Consider the following 21,166-nt stretch of genomic DNA (forward strand, 5'->3'; position numbering starts at 1 on the left):
TGAGTTAACCCGCTGGTTTCTTCCGTTGTACAATGGAGAGAATATCTGGACCTTTTTCGGGCGGTTCTGGGGGAACTTACATGAGATAATGTCTGGAAAACTCCAAGCATGTCTGTGGCCTCTAAGCAACGTTCAATAATGGTTCACGAATTTCACTCAACAGGACTGGTCTAAAACCCCCCAGACAGCAGGTGCACGAGCCAGCAGGAGCACATAAGCCACTGCTCTTTCCGCTATACCGGGCAGCTTCCCGGGACAAGGGACATTAACCAATGGAAAGGAAGCAGTCGGGGGACCACATCCGGACAGCTTGGTCTCTACTAAGCCACCCTGGCCCGGGTAGGATTCCAACTGTGCTGATCTCTTGGGCTGCTGGAGCCCCACAAGGAGAGCCCCAGGGTTGCCCTGGCTACATTCAAGACATGCGTCTCTGTTGGGCTCCTCAGGGCCTCCTGACTTAACACCCACAGCCTTATGAGACGGCACAGACCTTCATCAGGCCCCACCTGTGACTTGAAGAGCTAGCACTCCCAGTCAGTGTTTTATTATTTATTTACTTGACAGGAAACACACATTTGGTCCTGTGAGATACCATGCTACTGGCTGAACGAATGGCCATTACAGAAAAGAACTCCCATGGGCTCTCTGGAAGGCCCTGTGTGGCCTGCCGAGCACAGCTCGGTTGCTGCGGGGAAGAACTCTGCCGTGAAGAAGAGACCGGCGGCCCGACTGGCCCCGGGGAGCCTCCATCCCGCAGCCCTGCAGGGCCGTGACATTCAGACACATTGGGCATCAGCAAAATAATGGTCATGCTGGTTGTTTTGAACTAGAAGATGTTCTTAAACCCACAGCATACCAGACAACTTATATACATTACAAATGTATAAATTAAGAGGTCTACATGTATACAAAATCTTCCGATGGGGACCTAATTGCATTCTATGCCATGCCAGGTATTTTGAGGGAGCCGATACGAAAAATAGAAGGTATTTATACACAGGCCCTGCCTCTCTCGTGTCCACCATGGAATCCCCGGGTGTTGTCAGGGCCCCTGGGCAGTCTCAGCACCCCCACGGGTAACCCGTCTGCCGTCTGCATCTTCCGGGACAGCAGAGGGCTCACGCCGGGGCTCCTCTCTGGGGTCCCCATCTCAGCCAGGCGGCGCCTCCGGACCCAGGGGCTGCCCGAGGGAGTGACGCTGCTGTCAGAGGAGTAGTCCATGCACTTGCGGAAGATCTCGGGGCTGGCGCCGCAGTTCAGCCGCCCCTCCTCGGCCAGCGGGGATTTTCTGGAAACGCCTTTGCGTTGAGCCAAGGGGCTGCTCCAGGGACTCGAGCACGGTGAGGCGTTCGGGCTCAGAAAGAGATTCTGGTGGCCGGAAGGGCTGAGCTTGTTGGCGGCCGCGTGCCGCCGGCCGGCCATGGGCGACGTTGGGTTGCTCTCGGGGTCGGAGGAGCTGTTGGCGGAAGACTCGTCCCCCATGTACTGCAGCTCCTCCACTCTCTTGTTCAGGGACCTGTTCGGGTGGCTGCTCGCGGCGGGCTCCTCGTCCTGGTTCTTGTCTTTGAGAGGTTTCTTTTTGGGTGGCTTCATGCCAATCAGGACGGCCTTCATGTTCTCCCTGCCCTGGGACTCTGTGCTCATGAACTCATGGGCTTTGATGGCCGCGTCCACCTCCTCAAACTCCACAATGGCACACTCCTGGGTCCCCACCTGGCTGTACCGGCTGCTGATCCTCCGGATATCGGGGGGCAGCTCCCTCCCAGGTTTGAGGATCCGCACCGACGAGATGACCCCGAAGGTCCCGAAGAGCTTGAGCAGGTGCTCCATGACCTTCTCCTGCACCCTCCCATTCTTTGGCGGGGCGGCCGGGGCCCACGGCTTGGGGGACAGGTGGAGATCGTAGACCAGGAGCATCTTGCTCGGGAGGTTCTCGTTGGGGAAGAGGGGTACGGGGGTGGTCCGCCTCACCTTCCGCTGGTCCTCATTCAGCTCCAGGCTCACCGAGTACTTCAAGGCGTGCGCCGTGGTTCTCCAGTCCCGGGTCAGGTGTTTCACCTGAAGAAGACAAAGCACATCTGGAATGCTACCCACCTGTCCTCGCCCACCTCCTGGGCTCTGTCATCTCTCTCCCTCCTTTCCTCACCCCCTGGAACGCTGGTGGCCAGCATCCTAGCTGGTGGGCTCGGGCATTCAAACATCTAGGGTGCGAACGCACACCCTTTCATGACAAGCCAGGCAATGGTTTAGAGCAGTGCCGTCCGAGAGAACTTTCTGTGGGGATGGAGACAATCCAGTGCATACACATTAAGTGGTTGAGGCCCTGCGACAAGGCTGTTAGACACCCAAGTCCAAGGCCCAACTCCGGCTGGCAGTAAGACTTGACATTTCCCAGGGTCTCAGGGTCTCAACAACCACATCTGTCAAACGGAGACGCTAATCGTGTCCCCCTCACAGGCTGTCACGAGGATCAAATGACTAAATCAACAGATACGTATCTACATGCAGACATACATGATACATCCACATACAAAACTCAGAACAGTGTCTAGCTCACAGCAAGTGCTCAGTAAGTATCATGTACTATCATTACTTCAAAGATTACGTGCCACCATTTAGACAGGATTCAGAGATTTTAAACATCCGAACATGTCTCTGAAGTCGTGTTTCTCTGTTTACGCATTTGATACACAGAAAGTTCTAAAAGATCTTTCATGTTCCACTGCAAAATCTCCTGAAAGTGATGTGGGCCGTTCTGACCTGGAATAAAATCCAAGTAGGGCCTCATGGAGAATGATGCAACAGTCCCTCCCTCCGTCCTCCTCCCCGGGTGGAAACTGCACTATATGAAGGCTATGTTTATATTGTAAAACAGTAATTTTCAAGAGGCCCACTTCCGCTGGAGGGAACGCTGGGGGAATGAGTCATCCCATTCCAAGGAAACAGTGGAGGTGGGTGGGGTAGGTAACCTGAGCCAGGAACAGCACGATCACTCTGAGTCCTCTGAGGCCAGGTCAACGCAGGCGCTGTGCAGAGGACCCCTGAGACCCAACAGAAGCTTCCCAGAACTCAAGATCGAAGGCTGGCTAACACTGGGCAGCCCAGGGCGGGGCGGGGCGGAGGGGGAAACCCCTTGCAGATCTCTCGGCAGAGGCAGAGGGGGTACTGTCCGCTCTAGCCCTGGTCTTGGGGTGGGAACCACAAGTTGCCTACACCCAGGACCAATGGGTTGATCTCCGTGATACACACCAAGGACAGAGGGTCAGCGAAGGTCCACGCAAAGGGTCAGACTACAGGTGAATGGAGTCCATCAGGGATCCAGCAAGGGGAGAGAAAGATGCTGACCAAAGATACCAGTGAGGAAGGGAGCATTCCGGAGAGGAAAGACAAAGTGAGTGCCAAAGCCTGAAGCCTGAACAAGGAGTGCTCAGGGGCAGGCTGGTGCTGCCTTACTCCAAGGGCTAGAGAAGCTCATGGAAGGCCACATGCAAGGGAGAGGAATGCGGGCACTGGCAAGAACCAGCACCCCTCCAGAGCCAGGAGCAGAGTCCGCTGGGAAATGCCGGTTAAGCCCGAGCGTCCTTGGGCACCATCTCAGACAAGGAGCCCGGAGGTGCTCTCCTAGTGCAATTAACTGGAAGAACTTCCTAAGATTCTCAGAAACTGCCATTTCACTGTTTGTCATATGTGTCTCCTATTATGATCAGTGGGAAAGCCTTAAGAATGGAAAGGGCCTTAGTTGTCATTTTGGAGGTGTTGGGGAGTCTGTGTGTAGTGCCATAGCGGCAGCTTCAACAGAAAAAAAAAGTCAGGCTGACTCTTAGGGCCCCTAGGGAAGAAATAAAGGGATGCCCACTGGCTTCTTTGTTTTGGGGTCCCCCACAAACACTTCCATGTGAGGGTGTACTCACCGTTCCCTGGACACGTGTGATATTGCGATGTACTATTTTGATAGGACTCAGGGATTTTAACATTCAAATACTTCTCTGAAGCAGCATTTCTGCATTTCTGCATTTGACACAAAAGATCTTCTGAAAGATCTTTCGTATTTCAACACAGCAGCTCCTGAAACTGGTGTCGACGGTTTCAGCTTGGAATCAAACCCAACTTGAGGCCTCACAGAGAATGATGGAACAGTCCCTCTCTAACATATATATCCACTGTTCTGTGTTCCCCTTCCCGGCACGGAGCTGCTGGAACCCTGGCAGTTCCTCCAGGACAACAGCACTAGGAGAAGCTTTTATTCTAATGAGGCAATTCTGGGCCGGCTGCCTGGTGGCTCCTGGTTGAGGGCCTGTCACCAGAAAGACCAAGCCATGGTTAGAAGCTTGGAATTTTCAGGGAAGGGAGAGGGGCAGGAAACTGAGTTAATGTTTGATTGTGCCTCCATGAGGAAGCCTCCATAAAAATCCCAATACCACAGGCTTCAGAGCATTTCCAGATTGATGACTGTATCCACGTACAGGGAGGGCGACACACCCCAACTCTGAAGGGACAGGAGCTCCCGCACCAGGGCCTCGTTCTGCAGATCTCTTCAGCTGGCTGTTGGTCTATATCCTTTATCACAGCCTTTATTAAACTGGTCAACCTAAGCAAGGGTTTCCCTGAGTTCTGTGATCTCTTTCGGCAAACAATCAAATCCAAGGGGGAGGAAGTGATGGGAACCTGTGACTTTTAACCACGTTGGACAGGAGCTGTGGGTGACCTGGGGGCCTCCTGTTGGCCACTGGCTCCTGAACTGGGGCGGTCCTGTGGGACTAACCCTTAACCTATAGGATCAGATGCTAGCTCCCGGTAGATGCAGAACATGAAGAGCCCCTTCCCTTCTCCTGTACCCTGAAAACTCCTACTCGTCTTCCAAGATCCTATTTCAATGTCACTACTTCTAGAAAGACTTCATCATCCAGGCAGGGTAACTGGCTCTGATGAACACGACTTTGCGCTTTCACTGCCCGAGGTCATCGTTCAGCCCTGCACTGAGCTCTTCCCTTCACTGGACTTTGCAAGGGCAGGGGAAATACCACCTTTGTGCCATCTATCCTGTGCCCACCGCAGCAGTCAGGGTGCAGGATGGATAGGTTTGGTGACTGGATAAAAGGACAGAGCCCACGAGGAGAGGACAGACCATAGCAGCAGGTGAGGCAGGGAACAGCCCCAGGGAGAAAGCTCTCCTCCAGGGCTCTCTGGCAGAACGCACAGGCAGCCTGGCCGGGACCCAGCTGTTACATATCCCGTTATGCAACAGGCCATGCCGTGCTTTTCCATTCTAGTAAATACATGTCCCCCACAGGAGACATGGAGTTCTTACTCCAGCTCGTCTGTCCACGCTCTGAGACGGAGGAAATTCACACAATAGGCCAGCTGCGGGGTCTGCTGCCTACATGGTTACAATCGGGCGCCCCACATCGCCACACTGATGAGAGGTTGGTCTTACACGGCAATGGCTGCCGGAGTCTGGAAGGCGGTCTTCCCTCTAAGTCCAAGGTGCTCCTACTTCTTCTTATTTATTCAACTGGGCAAGGGAAGAGCCTGTGTATTGCACAGTTGCAAGGCCAGGAGGTGTCTCTAAAGGCGACTGAGTCCTTATGTCCTGGCACAGCGTTCTCTTGGCCACCCACTCGCCTGGCAAGAGTGCCTGAACTTTGCTCAGAACAAGCACTATTATTTCCTAAACGCCACCCGCAGACATCTGTCCCAGCACCCAGGCCTCTTTCGATACTGTGGGAAGATGGTCTTTGTAGCGATCCTAAACCCATTCTGGATCACTTTTCTCTATTTCAGGCCCCACAGCGGGGGAGCGGTGGGGGGGATCGCTAATCACCAGCTATCAAAAAATATTTACAACTGCAACCCCCACCCCCCGAAATCCTTGAGTCAGCTCGTGAGAAGGAAGCCTTACCTTTTTGAAGGACGTGAGAAGCTTGACGCTCACGTACCCCAGCTTGTTCCTCCGCACATGCTTGAGCAGGAAGGCATCCTTCTCTAAGTTTTCATCAGAAAAGTAGAATTCGATCTGGTCCACCAGCTTCCTGATTAACTCCTGGTCCGGGGGCTTCCACTCCTGCTCGCCGTCCTCACGCTCGTTCTCGCCCCCACTCGTCGTGGCGCCACTGGGACCAGAAGGAGATGCCGGGGGTTACAAGCTGAGTTGTTGTCCTCCACACCCCTTTACCCCAAATTTCGTACGTTGACATTCCAAAGCCCTGTATGTCAGAATGTGACCTTCCTGGCAATAGGGCTTTGCAGATGTAATCAGTAAAAGACAAGGTCACACCAGGGTGGGGTGGGGGGGTCCCTAGTCCAGTGTGGCTGGTGTCTTATAAACAGGGAAATCTGGAGGCACAAGCACACCGGGAGAATGCCATGTGAAGGTGAAGGCAGAGATCAGGGTGAGGCAGCAGAACCCAGGAACATCAAGAATTGCCAGCAAACCACCAGAAGCCAGGGGAGTGGCCGGGACCCACCCGTTCCCAGACCCTGGGAAGGGAGAGCTCTTCAGACACCTTGATGTCTGACTTGTGGTCTCCGGAACCATGAGGCAATCAGTTCTGGGGTTCTAAGCCAGCCAGTTCGTGATAGTTTGTTTCTGCCGCCCTAGGAAATGGCACTGGAACACATGTGAAGTGGGCTCCTCAGAGGTCATGATCACCTGGCCCCACGGGGCTGGCTTTTGCCCAGTGGGCAAAGAAATCAAGCTTCTGTTTTTAACATGGGCAGAGGGTCATTCAAGTAACAACACCTTCTACTAACATTCGTGTGCTGCTGTGCCACAGATAGGATGCTTCCCACATTCCCTTCTTATTCTTCCCTCCCTCACCCCACCCTGATTTCTAGAAGATAATTTAGCAGAGTAATTAAGAGTCCCAATCCCAGAGGTAGCCCACGCAGGTTCGAATCCTGCCGCTACCATTTAGTAACTGAGTCAGCTCAGGGGAGGAGCTGCCCTGCTATACCTCAGTCCTGTCATCTGTATATTGGAATGATGAGAGTCACTCTCCTGACAGGGTGGTCAGAAGATTAAATGAACTAATACATAGAAATGCCCACCCAGGTGCCTGGCATGCCCTTGGAACCCGGGAGGTGGCAGGTAGGTGCGTTTATCCCACAGATCTAGGATTGACTAAAACTCAAATTTTCTGTCTCCAAAGCCAGCACACATAATACTTTCCACATTTTGTTGGGACCCTGCCCCGGAATCTGGAAAATATCCCACTCAGCAGGGCCTTCTAAATGAAACCCATACCCACCAGCCGCTCCGGCTGAACAGACTGCCTCCCCCTCTCCCTGAGAATATTAGGATATGAGAACAAGCCAAAGAATTTCTGAGCGAAGCTTCTTTAGGAAGGCAAATATTTCACCAAGGGATGACAAAAACTTCAAAATCATAAACATTCAGGGACTCTGTGAAGATCTGCGTCAGAGTTGACACTACTAATTAGAATCTCTTGAAGGTAAGTTCTCTCTGGCATATTTAATGACCAAATTGAATTAAGTATTATACAATATCAAAAATATCTTATTCAAGAAAAAGGGTTGGCTAAAAATTACTTTCAGAAGAAAACATTACTGCTTTCCTACATGGCAGCTTATAACACGACGATCAGACCCAGAGTCTCCATGAACATGTGCTGAGTAGAGAGAGTATTTCCGAAGATGGATGCAGACACCTAGTCCATCTGAAGCATTCTGGGCACTTCTACTCTGTTGGGAAAACCTGCCTGGCTCCCCAGAGGGTGGCTCATTCAGTTGGGCTTCTGCCTTCGGCTCAGGTCATGATCTTAGGGTCCTGGGATCGAGCCCCGCATCGGGCTCCCACAGGGAGTCTGCTTCTCCCTCTTTCTCTCCCTCAGCCCCTCACCTCCACTCGTGCTCTCTCTCTTGCTCTTCTCTCTCCCTCTCTAATAAATAAATAAATAATCTTTAAAAAAAAATAAAAAGAAGCAAGCAGTTAACATTTCCCTTGGACTGGCATTAAGCCCTTAAATAAAATAATCGAAAAAGGTGTAAGGGGGCTCAGAATGTAAAAGTCAACTATTACTGAGATAGTTTAAAGCTGGAAAAGGTACGTACATGTAGGTCCTTCAACTCCAGCAAAATTTTCACTGACTCTTAACCAACCCCCCACCAAAAAACAAACAAACAACAACAAAAAAACCCAACTGTGGAAGAGTCAAGATGAGAATAAAAATGGAATATTTTGGCAGGAGAGAAAATACTAAATAAATCTGTCTCCCGATTTTTCAAATACAGAAATTATAATTTTAGCATAAAAGTAGGCGTTGGTTGATTTTAAAATGAAGAGTTTAGTTATTTGCCTAGAGACAGTCTGGAAATGTTTTTGAAATACCACACCAATGTCCCAAGACAAATGTATACCGATTGGGGGGAAAAAATGGTATGAGAGACTAACTTTAAAAGTATGTTTTTTCAAAAGTCTTTTAAAAATGAGGTGGCAAACCAAGGAAATATATGGGGGTGGCCTATAAGATAAAACAGGTCAAAAGCAACTTAAACATTAGACAAACTGAATATTTTAGAAGTTTCTAGAAGATAGCTGTGATAGCCATTAGTCAGATTCACCCAACATCTAATAGCAAACTCTTTGTCACTTGCCTCCCTTTATTATGGAGGCTATAAAAACAACAAAACAACAACAAAAACAAAGCAAAAAACCAACCTAAATATATACTTTCTCAGCCTCGGTTACAGGTAATAGCTATTTGTCATGGCATGGCCAATAAAACACAAGTGAAAATCTTTTGGCCCTCCTCTTCCCTTTTTATGTTTTGAGTGTGGATGTGATGGTTGGAGCTGTAGCAGCTATTTTACCACCATAAGAAAAAGGCCAGGAGAATTAGGTTGGTCTGATTTATTGATATTATTGGCTCTGGTATTATTTAGTTGCTGAACCAATTGCTCTACCTACGTACCTGCAGATTTCTGATTACATGAGAAAGATAAAATCCATTTGGTTAATTTACTTAATGGCTGGGTCTTCTGTTATTTACAAACAAATACTATACAGTAATACTGCATTGAGAAAAGTGGTCCTTTGGGGCAGCTGGGTGGCTCAGTGGGTTAAGCCTCTGCCTTCGACTCAGGTCATGATCCCAGAGTCCTGGGATAGAGCCCATTGGGCTCTCTGCTCAGCCCCGCCTGCCCCTCTGCTACTTGGGATCTCTCTCTCTGTCAAATAAATAAATAAAATCTTAAAAAAGAAAGAAAGAAAAGCGGTCCTTAAAACAAAGGAAAAGTGGAATAAATCAATGGAATGATTCAATGGAATGAAAAAGGAGAATCAAGATGGACAACACAGATTTTCTCTTTATTAGAGAAAGCTTATCCCCTAACTAGTAGTTAAAATGGACAGGTTGGATACATCAGATAAACTAACCTCAAATGCATGGGGAGGTCTAAGCCCCACTGACAAGGATGAGAATAAACAGGAGGAGCTGCAGTTAGGTGTGGGATAATGACCAGTGAAGAGTTTTGAGTGGACTCAGGTATTGGCAAAATATGTCTAACTTAGTACGACTAGTACTAAGTATCGCAGAGGCGACCAGACCGTCAAAGGGACCCACAGCCTAGTAAGTCTTACTCCCCAACTAAAGTCGTTGTCGCTGTTGGAAGAAGTGAATGCACAAACGAAACACAGTAGAAGGATGGGGATGTAACTTCTCAATTTCTCCAGTGCCCATTCCAGAGTGTCCCGTTCTTCCCAAGGTCTGCCATGGGAAGCCCTTCCTCCCTGCAGATGACTTTATCTCCAACTTGACTGAGAAAAGCAACCAGATTTGCCTAGAGCTCCCTTGTGCATACCCTCCCTCCCCGCAAACTCGTTCTGTATGTCTGGGCCTCTGCCAAAGCCTCCATTGGCCGTATCCAGGGGCCTTTGCTCCACCTTGGCCATCTGGTCCCCGCTGCAGGATGGGGCAATGGACCACTTCCTTCTCAGTACTCCTCCCGCTAGGCCTTGCTCTTTTCTGATTTTTCTCCCCCATTTAACTGTCCTTCTAGTCTACTCACTCTGCTCCCATTTCTCCAAAGATCTATCCTTGATTCTTTGTCCCCAGGTGGCCTCCCACTTTGGCCCCTGGATAGCTCATCCAAGTCAGATTTGCCTCCTCCCACCCCTCCACCCTCCTCTTCCTCCTGGGCCCCCATCCTTAATTCCTAAGTGCCTGCCCGATGCTTGCTTAGAAAGTCCTAGCACTCCAAATCCAGTATGCCCAGAACTGAACATCACCTTCTGCAGAGCTGGGGAGTACTGAAGAAGCCTAGGTCTGCTGAGGGACATTCCATCTGGGAAACACCTCTTCTTTTCATAGTCTTGCAGTAAGCAATCCACACTGTGTTGGGGGCAGGGGGAGGGGGAGTGGGGTGGGGCGCACAACTCTGCACCAGTTCTTTGCACCCAGTGAGCAGACAGGCAGGTAGCCAGATTCCAGAGCAGGTGGGCAGTCCTGGGGAGGTGAAATAATCCCCTATATAAGTGTAGGGGTGAGCTTCCTGTCCCCTAGGACCCTCTCTCTGCATGGGTGCTGTCAGCAGCAACTGTGCATCTCCAAAGGGGGATCTTGGAAGATAGGCAAGGCCCTTTTGCATATCTGGAAGCACTCTGCCTTGTCTCCTGGTTCCTGCAACAGCCTTTGAATGAAAAAGACCCTGTATCCTTTACGAACATCAAAGAAGTTTATATCCCTTAAATATGAATGTTGGTAACTGTTGGTAACTGTCCTGTAAAGACTATGTATCTTTCCTCTCAAACTGCCCCACTAACTACTTTCCCTATTCACTCTTCTTTGCATTTAGACTCAAAACCCCAGATGCGTCTTTTAGCCCTCTCTTTTGCCCCCACACCGAGCCAATTATCAAGTGCTGATTTTATTCTGCAGTGTCTCCCATCTGTTCTCTTTTCCATTCCAACTGTCCTCATTACTTCTCCCTTGGACACTATTAATAGTTCATCAAAAATGAATCTTAAACATTAAAATAATACATACACGGAGCAAAAAAATAAAACAAAATAGCACTTAACTTAAAAAGAAAGCAATGAGGGGCACTCGAGTGGCTCAGTTGTTAAGCATCTGGCTTCAGTTCAGGTCATGATCCCAGGGTCCTGGGATCAAGCCCTGCTTCTGGCTCCCTGCTCGGCAGGAAGCTTGCTTCTCCCTCTCCCACTCCCTCTCTGCTTGTGTTCCCTCTCTCACTGTGTCTCTCTCTGTCAAATAAGCAAATAAAATCTTAAAAAAAAAAAAAAAAAGCAATGATTCCCCGTTCTACCTCTCCTCCGTAGAGACAACCTCTATTCAATCCTTTCATTCTTAGGAGAGTTGCCTGTGGTTCTATAAAAATGTTCATGATTCTATTTCTCACTTGCCAATTTTCAACGTTCTCTATTCATTTCCTATTATATAAGGTGAGGACTTGGGTCACTCATCTCCCAAAGCCTCTTCTTCTAATTTTTTAATATTTTATGTTATTTTTATTAGCCTTCTAATTGTTTTTAAAATAATACAGTTAAAATTCTCTCTTATTCCATCAATATTAGATGATATGTCTCGCTTCCTCCCTACCTTGATGTGCGTGTTATAACCCTACCTTCTTCCCCCTCCTTCCACTTCTAATCTTTCAAATTCTATCAGATATACCTTCATTTTATTTTGTCATGGTTCATTATGCTTACATTCTATTCTGTAACTAATAGTCCATGTTTTGTTTTTAGATACTGAAAGTTGAAAGCCAATCCATTGTCTTATTTTTTTTTAATCTTATTTTTTTTTTAAAGATTTTTTATTTATCTATTTGTCAGAGAGAGAGAAAGAGCGAGAGCGCACAAGCAGGGAGAGCAGCAGGAGAGGGAGAAGCAGGCTCCCTGCTGAACAGGGAGCCCGATGTGGGGCTGGATCCCAGGACCCTGGGATCATGACCTGAGTTGAAGGCAGACACTTAACCGACTGAGCCACCCACGTGTCCCTACTGTCTTCAACTTTTATGACTACAAACATCACTCTGTGCAGGGCTAAGTCATTTGCTAAGATTACATTTCTTTCTTAGGGTCTTATTAGTTGACTGACCACTTGGATTGATCTGTCTCCTATCCTCTCTTTCATATTGTCTGTCTTTGCCCTTGTCTTTGATGTACATGGCAAGAGATTTCTTGACATTATCTTCTCATCTTTGTTGATGAGTTGCTCAATTTCAGAATTATGTACTCTGTAAGAACTCTTTTATGTCTTCAGAATATTTCTTTTCTTTTTTTTTTTTAAAGATTTTATTTATTTATTTGTCAGAGAGAAAGAGAGAAAGCACAGGCAGAGTGGTAGGCAGAGTCAGAGGGAGAGGCAGGCTCCCTGCGGGGCAAGGAGCCCGATGTGGGACTCGATCCCAGGACGCTGAGATCATGACCTGAGCCGAAGGCAGCTGCTTAACCGAGCCACCCAGGCATCCCCAGAATATTTCTTTTAAAAAACATTCTATTCTTGTTTTGTGGATGCAATATAGTAAATTCTCTCTCGGATACTAACCAGAGTGTGTGTGTGTATAGACATATAAGTATACATAAATACATATCTTTGTTTCCAACAGCATCACCTCTATATCCTCTGGGATCAGTTTTCCACCTAATTTCATGTAATTGGTTTTCTTCATGTAACTGAGAATTCATCTTTTTCTTTATTAAAAAATTTTTAAACAAACTTACTTTAGAATAATTTCAGACTTACAGAAAAATTGTGAAAGTAGTACAGAGTTCCCATATATCCTACATCAGACTTCTGTATTTCATATTTTGCATTAGTATGGTACATTTAATGAATTGTTATCAATACATTATTATTAGCTAAAGTCCAGATTTCCAGACTATTAACTGAAGCCCAGATTATTCAGATTTCCTTAGTTTTTTTGTTTGTTTGTTTGTTTTGTTTTGTTTTTACCTACTGGCCTTTTTCTCTTTCAGGATCCCATTTAGGATTCTATATTAGATGTAGTCATCATGTCTCCCCAGGCTCCTCTTGGTGGAACAGTTTCTCAGGTTTTCTTTATTTTTAATGACCTTGACTGTGTTGAGCAGTCCTGGTCAGATATGTTGTAGAACGTCCTTCATTTGGGATTTATCTGCTATTTTTTATGACTGATTAGATGGTGTGTCTGGGTTTTAGGGAAGAGGACGACAGAGGTAAATTTACATTCTCATCACATCATATCAAGGGGACTCTCAACATACCTAATCATTGTAATGTTGACCCAGGAGTGTTATCTGGTGTCTTCACTGTGAAGTTACTGCCTTTCCCCCCACCTTTCCTACTGTGCACTTTGGAAGGGAGTACACGGTCTACACTTAACAAGTAGGGAGTTGTGCTCCATGGCTATTCTTTGTGAAAAGCGAAGGTAGGTCTGGGTTGCTTTTCCTTGGTGGGTTGAGTAGGTTCCCTCCGCAGTAGTATACTGCCATTGTTTTTCTTCCTAGGTGGTTCTACAGACCTGGGGGTGGGGTGGGGAGGCTTCACTTGCAGGCAGACAGGCAGGTAACTACTAAATAGGGGCTTTATATGGAGGAGGATTTCCTCTGCAGGTACTAGCTCTACCTTAGCTGCCTGAGCTCATCGGTTAGTTCATTCAATTCCTTTAGAAAATAATTCTATTTCTTCTTTTTCTCCTTGAAAGTGAATAATACGTTGGTTGCTACTTTTCACGATCTGGCAATTGTTCTAAAGGCAGAACTTAAATCACCTCTCAGATAGCAGCATCCCTTTTAATCCCCGCATCCTTCACACATTTCCTAACCAGAATCTTTCTAGGGTTCGGTCTTCCCACCTCCTCCCACCTCCCCCCACTCCACTCCTGTTGTATTTTGGCTTAAGCCTCTTCCACTCTGTGCCTTATTACACATTTTGAAGAACAGCTATGTTCGTTCCTCTACTTTAATTCTAATACTAATGTTTTCTATTTTATTAAATAAAATCCAAAGTCCTTAGCTCTTCTTTCAGATTCATTTCCAATCTGGCAGTCACCAGCTTCTGAACACATTTCTGTCTATTTTCTTTCAGATCCTTTGCTCTAAAACAAAAGCAAGTGAAAGACGAATAGGTCCCTGTACGTGTTGCAAGGTTTCTGGACTCTATCGCTTGGTGCACGCTGTTTCATCTCCTTGAACGTCTGGCCTCCGTCTTTCAGGTCCAAATCCTAGCCATATACCAAGCTCCAACTCAAATGCAACACTCCCTGGAAGGAAATAACTTCAACCTCTCCTAACACTTGTCCGTACTTGTATCATAGCTACTATGTGCATATCTAGTTAATGCCCTGGACCCTCATCCCCTGGAGGGAAGGATTCACGTTGGTTTCTTTCATTCTGGCAACAACCCAGAGCCTCGCACATAGTAGGACTTTACAAAGCATCGCCAAGGTAAAGTGAATAGCTTCTGTAAGGGCAAATCCCACCTATCAGGATTCTCTGAGACAGGAAGTATGGTTACTGACAAATATGTCATGTGTGGCCTTTCAAGAGAGCTTTGAAAAAAAAATGTACATTTAAGTTTTATGTTTATATTATTGTTTCCTTTTAAATACATCATTGTAAATTGGGGATACTAATGTGTTTTTTTTTTAATAGCTGTAAACCTGCTAGAAATGAAAACAAAAGGTAGAAATAAGGAGGTAACATTTCAAAACGGAGGACTGAGCTCCATGGGTCAGAGTTGAAATATTTATCATATTTGTAAATGATCTAGAGAAAGAAGTATAGCATAAAATCTCCCGGATTGTCTTTCTCATGAAATATCAAGATAATCTGGAGATATTAACTGAATGGTCAATCAAATGTCATCGTATGAATAAAAATACCCAAAATAAAATGGTTGAATAATGAGCTCCTCATTGTCGTTTTCAACACAGAAAAGATTTCGTGGCCTCATCATCTATCCTTGCGCATGGTCTACTATGGTACTTTGGCTGCCAATACCAGGAAAATGGTGGACAGCAACCAGGTGGATATTGAACAGAAAAGAGAAAGCACCATTTATGAAAAACACCAGGGTTCAGTACAATCTGCGTATAATCCCATTTGACTTGATTCTAGAAAAAGATAATGAATCTGAAAAGGTTCTAAAGGCAACCAAATTGATAATGCAATATAAGAACACAAGGACAGATTCAAAAGATAACGGTTTTTCAGAGAGACAACTTGGAAACATATATAAATATATGTAAATATATTTATATAAATATATAAATGTTGGAGATGTGCCCAACTTTGGAAAGGCATTATGGGAATAATTATATTTTGGATGCTACTAGCGGAGGTCCATGCTATGTCTGGGTGGCCCATGGGTTTTTATAGACTTATTACAGACATCATGACGCTCTTATCTTACCTGCTGTTCTAACATGCTATTCTGGCATAATTTCTAGGGCCTGGGAAAGGATCAAAAGCAGTGGGTGTCTTTACAGGTCTAAATAACGGTTTGTGGTGTAAAGCAGAGATTATGTATGCGAAGTCCTTAGTTCCTCATCCAATAATAATACCAATAATACCAATAATAATCCAATAATACCAATAACTGGTATTAATAAACGGAGCCTTTCACTATGGTCACCCAGAACAGAGAAAAGATAGCTTGTGCAATGTCCCTGAAACATCATGGGGAGAAAGGAACCTAGATGTTTCTGTTTGTTAAATGAAGGTATGCTTCCATGATTTTATTATTCATGCTGACATTTAGTATTATAATTTTAAGTCATTTTTACACATTGTAAGACAAAATGAGTAAATATGTTAATGCTGTTAAGAATCAAGACTGTCAGTGCAAAAGAACAAAAGAAGTACAACAAAAACCCTATAAGGTCAAATATGAATTAGAATCATCAATATAAACTTATTTTTTTTTAATGTATTTCCTAGCACTATTGAAAGGGCCTAAAACCAATGTTGCCCCAGTGGAAATTAGCACTCTTAATTCTAGGTCTTGGTTTCTAAATACCTTTCCACTAGTATTTGAAAAATACTAGCCACAGGGATTCCTGTGGAAATGGCTGGATCCCATGACCCAGGTAGGAAAACTACAAAGTAAGCCCAGAATATCTAGCATCACAAAGCAAGAAAGTGCTCAAAAGACTCAAGGGCATGTTCTAAAAGGCTATATACTGAAGCCAATCTGAAAGGCTTTCACTACTGAATCAGGGACATTGTAAACATCAAAAATAATGATTGTAACCAATTTTTAAAAAATGAATAACAAAAGTCCATGAATCGAGGAGGGCCGAAAGGAGGGCTCTAATTTAAATTATTTGATGTGACGATTACACCCACTCCTCTCTTTGAAAACTGGTCATTAAGCATTTATGTTGCCTCCTTAGAAGGGATTCTTGTTCAGACCCAGATGATGAGGCAAAGCTCTCTTACATACAGGAATGCCAGCTAATCAATGTACAAAGGATAATGAAATTAGAAAATCACCAATCTGTAATTCCCGAAGAACTGACTCAGGCAAGGATCACCAGTGGATGCTAAAACCATTAGGTAAAAGGCCTCAGTGAAAGAATATTCGCAGGACACCCACATATCACTTGTTAATTGTAAGGGGGAGAGACATACCCTCACAATGGCGAGATCATCTTAGTCAAGTGGTCAAATTAGAGCACCACTTTGGTGAAAGCCACCTGCGGTGATGCAGCAAAAAGTCTGTGGCATTGCCCTGAGGTGTTCTTGCCAAAATGTTGAATCCGAATTGAATCAAGCCCTTAGTCTACCTTCCGACTGACAGGAAACACAGGGTACAAAGGAGCAAGTTAAACTAGACGATCAGAACAAAATCAGACCAATTCCAACTGGGAAACATTCAACAAGACATCTGGCCTCTTCTTTCAAAATAGCAGCGCATTTAAAGAAAAAAAAAGTGTGAATGTTCTAGATTTAAAGATTCTGAAGAGACATAACAGGCAAACAGCACCACCTGGACTGGATTCTGGTTGGAGGGGGAGAAAGAAACATGTATAAAATACAATGTGGGATGCTTGGGGCAGGGGGAGACCCAAATATGGAACTTGGCTATAAGATCATTTTAGGGATTAAACTACGGAATCATTGTTAATTCTCTTAATTGCAATAATAGTATATGGTTTTACAGGAAGTGGTCATTAGTAAGAGCTCTCAAAGTGCTGAGGGTACAGTAAGTCTTGTGTGTATTTTCAGTCGGTTCAGAGAAAACCGCCCATAAGTCTATCAAACAAATAGGGCAAAATACTAACAACTGTTAAATCCAGGCAGTAGATATACCAATGCTCACAATACTACCCTTCCACATTTTATGTTTGAAATTTTTATTTCGAAAAGGTGAGAATAAAAAGAAAGTCACCTTTTTAGTGAGAGAGGTGTGGGGAGAAGACTAAAGAACATTTTTCTTATTTCCACGTGTTGCTGGGACCCCAGGGTAAGGCCAAGTAGTGGGCTGAGTACAGGTGGTAGAGCGAGGACCAAGGTGAGGTCACAGGCTTCAAGGATCTCACTATCTTGTTGCGTGAAAACTACGCAAATACTTCAACCCAATGGCACGATGCAATGGCAGAGACATGCATTCGTTCAACAAATACTCAGGAGCACCCACTCTATACCAGGTGCTGGGGATACAATGAAAGCAAGGCAAGCATGGCCCCCAAATCCATGGTGCTCACATTCTTGTGAGGGAGACAGAACTACACGATTACAGCCGAGGTTAATGCTGGGTGTAAATCGTGCAGAGCACTATGGCAACTCCAAGGACGGGAAACAAACAGCTTTGGGGTGGGGACTGGGGTTTGGGGGGGACAAAGAAGTGAAGTGTTTTTGTTGTTTTAGTTTCAGGGGTAGAATTTAATGATTTATCAGGTGCTTAGAACATCCAGTGCTCATTCCATCATGTGCCCACTCAGCCGGCACCCAGTTCCCCCATCTCCCACCACCTCCCCTCCAGCAACCTTCCATTTGTTTCCTAGAGTTCAGCATCTCTTATGGTTTGTCTCCCTCTCAATTATCATCTTATTTTACTTTTCCTTCCCTTCCCCATGTTCATAGGTTTTGTTTCTTAAATTCCACCTAGGACTGGAATCATAGGGTATTTGTCTTTGTCTGACTGACCGATTTCACTGAGCATATCCTCTTGTTCCATCCACATCATTGCAAATGGCCAAAATTTCATTCTTTCTGATGGCTGAGTAATATGCCACAGCATATATACACACCACATCTTCCTTATCCGTTCCTCTGTCAACAGACATCTGGGCTCTTGCCGTAGTTTGGCTATAGTGGACACTACAGGTATAAACATTGGGGTGCACGTGCCCCTTCGAATCATTAGGTTTGTATCCTTTGGAGAAATACCTAGTAGGCACAGTGAAGTTTTAAGGCTGACTAGAGATTGATCAGGCAATCAGAGAGACCCGGAGGAGGGAGAGTAAAGGCGTGCAGACTGCAGACACAAAACTGTACCCTATTTTCTGGAATCTAGAGGGGTTAGTGCTGAGGGAGCACAAATTACTGAGACAGCCAGGAAAGGAGCCATAGGCCAAGGGGATGAGGTGGGTGGGTGCCACATTTCAACAAACAGGAACTTGGGCTTTCTCCTGAAGGCTCTGGAAACTGAGAAATGGCCCCATGGGGCAGGGGCAGTTGCTGTGCCAGGCCGGCCCAAACAGGGGGACAGCACGGATCCTGTCCTCGGCTGCATTCTCCTGCTCTGGATGTCTGCCTACTGGGCTCTGTCAGCTCCACTACCCAGAAGAGCTTCCAGGGATTTTCTGGGGTCAGCTCTCTGCCAGTGGGCAGCAGGAAATGCTTCAACTCGAAAGCTCCATGAGACTCCAGTCCCTGGAGTTGGGAAGGAAGGGTGGCTCTGGAGAGAGAGTATGGGGGGTGGGGGCAAGAAGCCCACCCAAATGAGGATCATGTTCTCCTACTCTCCACAGGGGGCTCTTTCCAGGCTCAAGAAATAAGTAGGGCTTTAATGCCTGCTAATGGTGCGATCCCAAAACTTAGTCCCAGTATAGGGGGGAGCTCTTCGCCACAGTCACAGGCAAATGAAATCAGAAACATCAGGCACTCTGAGCTCCTTTACATAACCTCTGAAATTTTTTGTCTAGGTGGCCGCCTTCTCCTGGAGATTGAGATGTCAGTAACTATGGACCAATTATTTTTATTCTCAGCATGGAGCTGAACCAATGCGTGAGTGAATGAATCAGGTTTTACAGTATATAGAGGGCTGACGGATTTACTGTAGCTTCTGTATCATCTGCTCATAATTTGGTGTTTCTGCTTTCAACTCTGGTGCTGGACTTTCCTCCTTGGATCCCTCTGTCTTCACTGAGCTGTTCTGAATCTCTGGGTACCTACCTCCAGACCTCTTCCACTGGGGAAGGGTCAGCCAAGGATGGGAAAGGGCTCCCATCCCAGTATCCTCACGCCCTTCAGTTGAGCATTCTGCCAATGAAGTAAACATCCGCCTGCCAGGGAATGACCCTGCAGAGCCCTGACAACTGAAAACATGTGCCCAAACCCTGAAGAAAGAGGGTTCATAGGAAGTTCCTGTGGGCACTTCTGGGAATTCTACCATTGCTCTACTCTGCGGGCTAGGGATACTCCATACTCTTATGTCCTTTCAACCACAGGAAGGAAACCACAGACCCCAAAGGTGCTGGCGTTGGTGGACACAAGTCCAAGGTCTCCGGCTGATGAAAGACTCAGGGCCCAAAGGCACGGTTAGACAGGTGGCTTCCTGTGCCCTAACAGCTCCACACTGCCCATCACTCAGGAACCCAACTAGCAAGGCAGCAAGATGATGATGCAAGCATAGAAGTCAGGTGGGGGAAGCTGCGTGAAAATGGGAATCCCCGGCCCGCGAGGATGCAAGCAACAAGACTTGAGCTGATTCCAAATCAGAGCAGGAGAGCTCTCCGCACCACGAAATCGCTCCTCGGATGCCCCAGCAGCAAGTGTCAGCTGGGCCTGGGCTGCCTCCACCCATTTGGGCTGACAAGGGGACAGGAGGAAGGAGGCAGTGAAGGCTCGGTGGGGCCCGTCTCAAGGGGAGGTGGGCCGGTCTCGGAGCGGAGGACCCGGCCGGGATCGGCTTTGGGGAAGGTCCCGGGGGAGCGCGCGCCCGGAGAGCCTCCTCCGGGGGGAATAAGATGGCCAGGATGGCCCAGGAAGGAATTCCTCCCGGGTCCCAGGGCCTGTCCCCGTCCAGGCCCCTCAGAGCCCCGCCGCCAGCCCCGGGAGCTCTGCTCGGGCGACACCAGCCACCGCCGAAAGCAGGTTCTGCCCCCGGGAGGACGCCCGGAGCAGCGGCCCCGAGCCGGGGCTGCCCCGAGCGGCTCCGCCCGCGGAGTTGTCCCCGCGCTCCCGCTCGGCCGGGACCCGGGGCGGGCTCCCCTCGGCCGGGCCGCGCCGCCGCGCCTACCTGTGCCCGCGGCTCGGCTCCTCCTCGCTGGCGCTGCCCCAACCGGGGCTCAGGTACCGGGCCGGGTCCCCCGCGCCGCGCGCCTCCGCCCCATCCTCGTCGTCCTCCGGCTCCTCCACGTCTTCGGCCTCCTGGATGGCGACGCGGATCTGCACCGCGGTCTCGGGCCCGGGCAGCGCCTCCTCGCCGGCCTGGGCCATGGCTCGCGAGCCGGCCGGGAACGCGGCGCCGCGGCTGCCCGCGCCCCGAGGCCCAGCCAGCCGGGCGGCGGCGACTGCGACGAGGGGGCGGGGGCGCGGCGAGCGCGCCCGGGAGGGGACGGGGGTCGCGGTGCCCCGCCCCGCGCCGCCGCCGCCAGCGCTGCCACCGCCCGGGCAGCCAGCCGCCAGTCGCGCGCCAGAGCGGGCGGGGCCGCGGCGGGGGAGGGCTACTTCCTCCGCGGGCCCCGCGCACCGCGCGTCCCGCAGAGATGCGTCCGACACCCCGCGCCTCCCGGGCTGTCCGCGGTTCGCTTCTCCTACCCGCCCGGCTCCACACGGCCCCTGGGAGCGGAGAGGGGAGGGCGCGCCCCATCTCTAACTTATCAGTGTGCGAAGGCCTGGGCGGGTGGCAGGCACGGACAGCACTTTAAGGGGCTTCTGTGCCTCCCGGTGTGTCCCCTACGGACCTGCCAAGACGACCTCAATCTCCACCGTTAGTGTCCTTGGTACAACCAAACTGAGAGTGTGCGCCCTGTG

At 48.0% G+C, this 21,166-nt stretch overlaps 1 protein-coding gene across 1 annotated transcript; it reads right to left on the reverse strand.

Moving 5' to 3' along the window:
• Positions 1–534: 534 nt before the first annotated feature.
• LARP6 (La ribonucleoprotein 6, translational regulator) lies at positions 535–20,686 on the reverse strand. Its single transcript, XM_059371946.1, has 3 exons — positions 20,430–20,686; positions 5,900–6,110; positions 535–2,058 (listed from the first exon to the last, which is right to left on the reverse strand). The coding sequence occupies exons 1-3, from the start codon at positions 20,627–20,629 to the stop codon at positions 991–993; spliced, it is 1,479 nt and encodes a 492-aa protein (XP_059227929.1). The 5' UTR covers positions 20,630–20,686; the 3' UTR covers positions 535–990.
• Positions 20,687–21,166: the final 480 nt, after the last annotated feature.

The sequence above is a fragment of the Mustela nigripes genome, chromosome 13, assembly GCF_022355385.1.
Source record: "Mustela nigripes isolate SB6536 chromosome 13, MUSNIG.SB6536, whole genome shotgun sequence".
Lineage (NCBI taxonomy): Eukaryota > Metazoa > Chordata > Mammalia > Carnivora > Mustelidae > Mustela > Mustela nigripes.

Bases quoted from the DNA above. Each gene is read 5' to 3' on its own strand.
- LARP6 (XM_059371946.1), bottom strand. From the start codon at position 20,629: ATGGCCCAGGCCGGCGAGGAGGCGCTGCCCGGGCCCGAGACCGCGGTG. The intron at 6,111-20,429 runs GTAGGCGCGGCG...TTCTGGTCCCAG, and splicing joins GAGCCGAGCCGCGGGCACAG to TGGCGCCACGACGAGTGGGG. The intron at 2,059-5,899 runs GTAAGGCTTCCT...TGTCTTCTTCAG, and splicing joins TTCTCACGTCCTTCAAAAAG to GTGAAACACCTGACCCGGGA.